Source organism: Benincasa hispida, chromosome 4 (assembly GCF_009727055.1).
Source record: "Benincasa hispida cultivar B227 chromosome 4, ASM972705v1, whole genome shotgun sequence".
Taxonomy (NCBI): domain Eukaryota; kingdom Viridiplantae; phylum Streptophyta; class Magnoliopsida; order Cucurbitales; family Cucurbitaceae; genus Benincasa; species Benincasa hispida.
Window position 1 is genome coordinate 27408391 of NC_052352.1, and position 8075 is coordinate 27416465.

General features: G+C 30.9%; 1 protein-coding gene across 2 annotated transcripts; it reads left to right on the forward strand.

Moving 5' to 3' along the window:
- The first annotated feature begins 1284 nt into the window (after window positions 1-1284).
- Window positions 1285-5215, forward strand: LOC120075004 (basic leucine zipper 9). 2 transcript variants are annotated; one of them, XM_039028139.1, is made up of 6 exons: window positions 1285-1652; window positions 2110-2236; window positions 4030-4180; window positions 4266-4341; window positions 4526-4651; window positions 4757-5215. In XM_039028139.1, the coding sequence occupies exons 1-6, from the start codon at window positions 1425-1427 to the stop codon at window positions 5036-5038; spliced, it is 990 nt and encodes a 329-aa protein (XP_038884067.1). In that variant the 5' UTR covers window positions 1285-1424; the 3' UTR covers window positions 5039-5215. The 2 variants fall into 2 exon arrangements, with proteins under 2 accessions (XP_038884067.1, XP_038884068.1); XM_039028140.1 differs by having other exon boundaries at window positions 1287-1652; window positions 2116-2236.
- Window positions 5216-8075: the final 2860 nt, after the last annotated feature.

Consider the following 8075-nt stretch of genomic DNA (forward strand, 5'->3'; position numbering starts at 1 on the left):
TCTTCCAGGAAGAACAGTCGTTCTTGAGGAAAATCCGCAATTACTCTGTATACAAAATTCGATCTTGTTTATAATTCTACATTTATCATGTATTTGTATTTTCACCAATAACTACGAATCAAATAAGGACAAATCAGAAATTTAAAATTTATAACCATGTACATATTTATCATAAATCTTATTATTGGTCGATTTTACCATTTTTCAGAACGGAACTTTAAAATTTGTCGTACACCCCCATTTCTCTTATTACTTTCAATAAAAGGAGGACAATTATTCTCTGCAACTTGGCAATAGGAAGAGAGATTATTGAATTCATAAAAGTCAATCACAATTCTGCTGTGGGGCCCTCATGGAAAAATAGCATATTCTTTCTTCCACATGTCAGCTTCTCCATTCCCTTACGGATTCTCCACTATTCCAATCCAACGGCTCCCAGCTCACCACTATCAAACCCAATTGCTTCGCCACTAAGTTCCCGGCCGGCTACTAAACTCTCACCTCCATCTTTTTAAAATTGTACATGTCATCCAAAAGTTAATGTCTGACTTAACCAAATTTTTTATATATAAAAAAAAAATGTGCCGATTCGAGGATTTTACATTTTAAGTATTTAATTTTAAAAATAAATCATTTAAAAAAATTTAATAACCACTTAAAAATAAGTTTTGAAATATATTTATAATATATTTTAAGAAGTTTTATCAAAATAGATTAAATAAAAATAATTTTTTTAGCAAAACATTTTTTCAGTATAGAACTCATATCAACTATTTACCTTTTTATGATTGTTGATAACTATACTCATATTAGCTATTTATCGTTTTATGCTAGTGTTGAATATATGGATATGCGAAAGAATGTTTGGATCATCATAGTAGGTTAATAACCTACTTCATGTTTAAGACTCCAATTATGAAAATATTATTTATACTATTTCAAAATTCTTTTTGTTACTGTATTTACTATTTTTCACTCATTATCTTTCTTATTTTTTTTGTTACAGAGTTTACTATTAACTATTCAAATTAAATAATTTATACTTTTAACACAAACTATTATAATTCAGATTGAGGTCCAAACATCCTTAAATATTTGAGTGGCAGAGTGACTCAAACTGGGGGCAATCTATAATTACACACTTTGTAGAAGGGCAAATTGGTCAGTATGCCACGTCAGACATTTTAACCTCATGTGCCGTCCACTTTCATTCACAGTCCCACGCCACCTCTTCTGAAAACAACGTACCCTTGGCTTACTTCCTTTTTTTTTTCCCTCCACTCTAAACCCTATATATCACTCCCACACTCCTTTCCTCTCTCCCCTTTTCTCTCTCCTCCTCTCTTTCTGCCGAATGAAGCATAATTCCTCTATTTCCGTCGTCGTCCGCCGTCTTATTCCGATCTTCCGACGACAAATTCACTATGAAGCGTAGCGCCTCCGAGTTGGCTCTTGAAGAATTCCTCAAAAGAGCCGCCACGATCTCTCCCCGCGACGTTATCGACCCCGATGACGACATTTTCAAAATCGAACAACGCGATCAACAAGTCGTTAGAAGCCCTAAAAGAGGCAAAAACTTTCAGGATTCCACCGATGCCACCTGCTTCTTTGGCGACATCGATTTCAGCTATTTCTTTGTAAAAAATAATCGGGTCCGTTCTAATCTCTCTTTATAAATTCTTTAAAAATTATATATATTTATCTTCTCTCCGTAATTACAATTTTTAACATCAAGTATATCATGAGTTATATTTTTCTTTTTCCAATCGACTCTAACCATTAAAGTTTATTATGTGATAAACTATCATCGAAGGGTGGAACAAACTAACAAAAATACTGAAAACAAGAATTTTGTGATAATGGAATCCTTAATAATTTTATTAGTTTTTTTTTTTTTTTTTTTTTAATGGAAATTCGTATGCAAGATATGAAATATTTTATTTAGTTTAATAATTTTAAATATTCACGTAGGGTTTTTGTTAAATGCATGAAAAAATTGAATATTTTAAAATATAGAATGATAATTTTCTTAGCTCTCATGCAGCTTTATTATTGTTTTTTTAATTAATAAAATTGTTTTTTATTTAAAAAATAAAATAAAATTGAAAGTTGCAGGAGATAATGGACGCAATTGTTAACTGTGGGGGTGGGCTGGCGGAGGCTTCTTTATGGTCACAGAATCTTACTCATAAGCATTCAAGCTTTTCACCCACTATAGATTCTCAATCTTCTATTGGTATGGCCATTATTNAATTTAATATATATATATATATTAAGTTTTCATCTTTTATATGAATTTTAATTGTTGTTGATTTTGTTGTGGTTTTTTTTTTATAAAGAATATTATATTATAAATACGAGACGATGGTGTTCATATCTATAACTTATTAGGAATTTCGATTCTTGGAATTATCTTTTAGTAAGTAGAAATGTAATTTTGGAGAGTGATAGAATTTTTTTAAGATGACTATTGAAATTTAAGATTTGTTTTCAAATAAAAGAAAATAGACAAATTTATTTTAAAATGTAGCAAAATTTACTGTCCATCTCATTGGTATATTGCGATAGATCACGATAGATTTCTATATTAAATTTTTATCACTCAGCGATATAGAAGTCTATTGTGATCTATCACGGTCTATTATTGATAGATAATTTTATTTTGTTATATTTAAAATATTTTCAACAGTTTTACCCTTGAAACAAGTATCCATTTAAGGTTGTTTTTATTAAGATAAAATATAGGTGATTCTAATTAATTATGAAAGGATACAATACATTTTTTAAACTTAATAAATGTTTTAGGTGATATTTGTGTATGCACGAATAATTTTGTGGGGCAGATAAAGTATTTATATAAATATGCTTGAGAACTATGTACTTTTATTTATTATTATTTGTAAAAATTTGGAGAAGCACGTGCATTTTCGTATATTAAAATGGAAAACGTACATTTTTTTTTTTAAATAGTTAGAAAAGAGAAACATTAGAATCAGCGGTAGATCATTGATTGACTTGCATCAAAATTTTAGTTAATTAATCAATTACAACTATTAACTAATTACATGCCTTTTCTAATAATAATATTATAACTACATTCAAGTATCATCAAAATTAAATGATTTATTTGTATAAAAAACAATGAATTATTGTTATATTACATTTATCACTTTCATTAACAATAAACTAGATCGTAAAATATTCTCTTATTATTATGCAATTTATCATATATATTTAAACATAAATACTAATGATTTAAGTATAACTTAACTAAGGTATCATTTATTAGAAGACTTGTTTTCATATCTTCCATGTTTATTTAAGTTATATTAAAAAAAAAAAAAAGTGAATATAAAAGAAATGTCGTTTTCGAAATTTTCAAGACAAAAATTTTCTCTTTGAAAAGCAATATAAAAATGACTGATGACCCACTACAAAATTTCAAGTTGAAAAAGGCCCAGCCAGAAATGATAAAAATATATATAGGGTGAGAGCTTTATTCTTCATAATCTACAATATATATATATAACTGAAAATAGTTTATTTCTCAATTATTATTATCAAAACAACTAAAAAAAGTACAAAAAGAAGTCCCCAATAAAAGAAAAGAAAATCAGAACAAACAAAAAGGGAATAATGAAATTAAACTAAAGAACAATTCCATTTCCACTTTTATTTTTGGAGTGAAAGAGAAACTAGGAAGCTCTTTATATGTGTAGTGAGCAACAAGCCATTAAAATTCGCTGGTATTTTTCAGACTTATTCAATTTAGTCTGTAGCTATATTTCTAAATATTCAAATTTAGTTTTTCCATATTTATTAAAACCTAAAATGAATCTCTATACCATTACTTTAAGGCTATTGTTTCTTTAAAAAAATAGTTTCTATTAATCTTTCTTTCCTAAATCTTAAACTGATTTTAAAATATACGACAAGTATAGAGATTAAAATGCAAAGAGTCGTCACGTACAGAATGGAAAAAAAATGTATTTTGGTTATGTGTGTAATAAAAGGGTTTGATGTGGTCAGTGAGTAGCCCAACATCAGCCAGTAATTTGATGGGCAGAGATCACCAAAGAGGTAACAATAGTGGATCCTCTGAAGATCAATCTGATGATGAAATTGAAGCTGGCTCTTGTGAACAAAGCACTGACCCTCTTGCTTTGAAGAGAATCAGAAGGTCATTTATTTATTTTTAATTATTATTTCACTTTCATTCATTATTATTCATCTGATGATCTCTTCTCCTTGGCTTTCACTTGTAGAATGATCTCTAATAGGGACTCTGCAAGAAGATCAAGAAAAAGAAAACAAGCTCATTTGGCTGAACTTGAGAACCAGGTATATGGATAATTCTTCAACGTATAAGTAAAGACAATTATCTCTAAATTGAGGAAACAGTTTTAGTGTTAGTTTGTGTCTAGAGTCGACATTGATCGGCCGAGAGTAACCACTAAACGAGACTTTAAGAATTTGGAGTTATCGTTTGTGTTTTTATTGCTCTAATAGGTCAGTTTTTTCTTAGGTGAAACAATTGAAAGGAGAAAATGAAACCTTGTTCAACCAGCTTTTAGATGCCAGTCAACAATATCGTGATGCTAATACGAACAACCGTGTCCTTAAATCAGACGTAGACGCATTGAGAGCTAAGGTACATTATAAAGTTTTATTGAAAACTTATTCAAAAATGATTTTCTAAGTGCTTAAAGAAAGGTGTATAATTTAAAGTTGAAAGCAATATTTTGTTGATTTTTAGGTGAAGTTGGCTGAAGATACACTTGCTAGGGGCTCAATGACCTGCAGCTTAAATCAGCTGCTGCAAAGTCATTTGAGCACGCCGCAACCACTAACGGCGCTTCGGAGAATGTCGAATGTTGCATCACCACTCGGTCTACCTGGAGATGACGTTTCTTATTCGGGTGTGACGATGTCGGGGCAGAACCCGACCGCAGGGCTCCCGAACTCAGATATGCATATGAAAAGTGGAATGGGTAGTGAGGCTGTTAGCTGTGTTTCTGGGATATGGCCTAGAAATTAGCCTTTCCTCTCTTTGCCTTTCAACACCAGCATTGTTTTATCACTGTCATGTGTTTGGCTTGGCTTGTATGATAGATAGTACTTCAGACTTCTCCCTTTCTGTTTGCTGTGTTAATTTTCAACAAGGCATTTCTCATTTGCTTGCTTTTTATGGTCATTATGAATTCCCGTTTTACTCTGTTGTTGTTTGCCTTTTTGTTGTTATTTTAGTAAGAAATTCAAACCATACACTAACTTGAGGTTAGGTAAAACTTCCTTAACAACTTAATTAGGCTCTTATTGACATTAAAAACTTTGTTTGAATCGACTTTCTAAGTACTAAAAAATATTCAAAAAGAAAAAACCCCCAAACTAAAGGTTATAGTTATAGTATGTTATATATCTCTTAGCTATGCTAGCAAGAGGGAGTCTTTTTTTTTTTTTTTTAATAAATAAATAAATAAATAAGTAAATATTTAGGAGTGATTTTGAAATTGTTAAAATTGATAAAATGTTATTTCTCTGAACATTCTTGTGGGCTATTTTTCCTCTTCATATCAGCTTATTTGTTATGTTTTACCCAATATGGATTTGCCACGTGTACCAGTAAGTGCCTCTATAATCTAGTACTTTTCTCATTTGATAATACATTGAGAGTAAAGAAAGAAACTTTCCTATTGCTTAGCTCTTCTTCATCCTCTTCGTTTATGGTATTAGAGCTAAGGCTCTTCTCCTTCTAAATTTGTTGAGGGCTCTTCTCAATCTAAATTTGTCAATGGTGACCGGAGAAGCTTCTTCCTCTTCTTCTTTCGTTGCCTCATCTTCTCCTATTTCGAATTCCCATTCCTCACCTCCATCTATTCCACAACCTGCCTCCACCTCTCTTCCACTTACTGCCAACAATCATCCCATGATTACTCGTTCTAAAGTTGGTATTGTCAAGTCTAAAGTATGGCTAACTTCTGTTGCCTCTTCTTCCCTTCTATCCCTAGTGAACCCTCTATGTTTAAGACTTGCTGTTAAGTTTGCTGAATGGAAACAAGCTATGCAAGTTGAATTTGATGCTCTACAAAGAAATAATACATGGACTCTTGTGCCCCCTTCATATGAATATATAAAGTCATTGGTTGCAAATGGTAAGGGGATCAAATCCCAAGTGGAAGCGTGAGAATGCCTTGTATTTAGAAATCCGATTTTTAAAGAAACAAAAACAGTAAAATAAAACATGTAATTTTAGGATAAACATTCAAAGAAAACATAAGCATGCTTGAAAAATGAATAATAGGAGAAATCACAACCTACCTTTGTTGATTTCTCTAGTTTTCTCTTTCCATCGTTGTTAATAATCTCGAACTTCTCAAACATAGAATGACAATACCAATGATATCACCTTGCTATTTCCTAGGATTCAAGAACTTTGGAAGTGTGGTCTCCAAGAACTTTAAGGAGGAAAAGGGTACAAAATTCTAGAGAGAAGTTAAAAAGAAGGTGGAGGCTAGTTTTTTTTTTTTTTTTTTGTGTGATATCAAAAACTTGCCTAAAATGACTATAAGGATGTATTTATATGGAGAAGGGGTAAGAATTTCCTTTTATGCCCTTAGTGCTAATTAATTAAATAATCCTTATTTACTTAATTGACACATTAATTAAATAACCATATATTAAATCCTATTTAATATACATTTAATTAATCATCATTAAATATCATATATTTATGCTGACCTCCAATCACATTATTTCTTAATCAATTAATTAACCATTAATTAATTAATTAATTAAGTAACTATATTAAATCATATTTAATATGGAGTTAATTAACATACAAATATTACATATTTATATGTCCACATCTCTTTATAAATCTAATTCATATGTATCTAATATTTGAATCTTATTCAAATATATCTCTCTTACGTAATTTGGATTATAGATCACATCTATGATTAACCATTATATATTAATCTCATTAATATAAAATTTCCTCATTTGATTTGAACAATTTAAATCATTCCTCATTACTATCCTTTAGTGAGCTAACAAGTGAACCTTATGGACCTACAGATTAGAAACTCCAATGATATGAGATTAATTGATTAAACTCCTTTAATCCAATTAATCAATATTCATTAACTACCAATCACTCCACTAAAGACCGATAGCTGCACTTTTTGCACTGTAGATATATTTCTGTGTCTATAGATATAACCAATCAACAGTAAGTCGACCCTTCACAAATCGCTCATAACTATAGTTAGGTCAAATTACTGTTTTACCTTTGTAGTTATATCTAACTCCTTAAGTACCACTAATTATTCTAATAAACAAATAGTTTATAGTTCAACTATAAACTAACACCTCTCGGGCCAGTGAGAGGTTGATGCCTCATTGTTCAAAACTCGAAATCAGCGGTTAAGGGAGAAAATTTTCTATTTTCCCAAGGAATGGGAAGGAGTGAATTCCATCTTGTATAGTTGTATTCCTAGCTCCTTAATCAGACAAATCCTCAAAATGGTAGGCTTTTTGAGTCGACTATTGTCACACCCCCTCCTAGACTACTCTTTTAGCATAGGTAAGGACATGATTGCAGCAGTTATTAACCCTTTTATGACACTTACTACCTACTAACTTTTTTTAAAACATCTTATAGCAATATGCAATCTCAAACACAGTGGCTGAAGGATTGTATCAACAGCAATGAAAGCATAAGGATCCTCTAAGCACTCACTAATTTTGGCAAAATATAAAGCATGCTTTTGTTGAAAAAAGTGAGTTTCAAGACATACCTCTTGTAGAACTTCTTCAAAGCTCTTTCACCAACTGCTATCTTCTTCAAATCTTGTTGTAGACCACCTCAAGATCTTCCCTACTATTCTCTTGGTGCTCTAGATTGAGTTGTAGGACTAAAAAAAAACTTGAATCAAGGGTAGAAGGAGAAATGCTCACTGTAGAAAATCAGCTGAAGAACTCTTTCTTCAAACCAAAATTTCTCTCAAAATCTCTATAGATTGCATGCTCGATTTTCACTCCAATCTCTTCATTATATTGTAGATCAACATGCA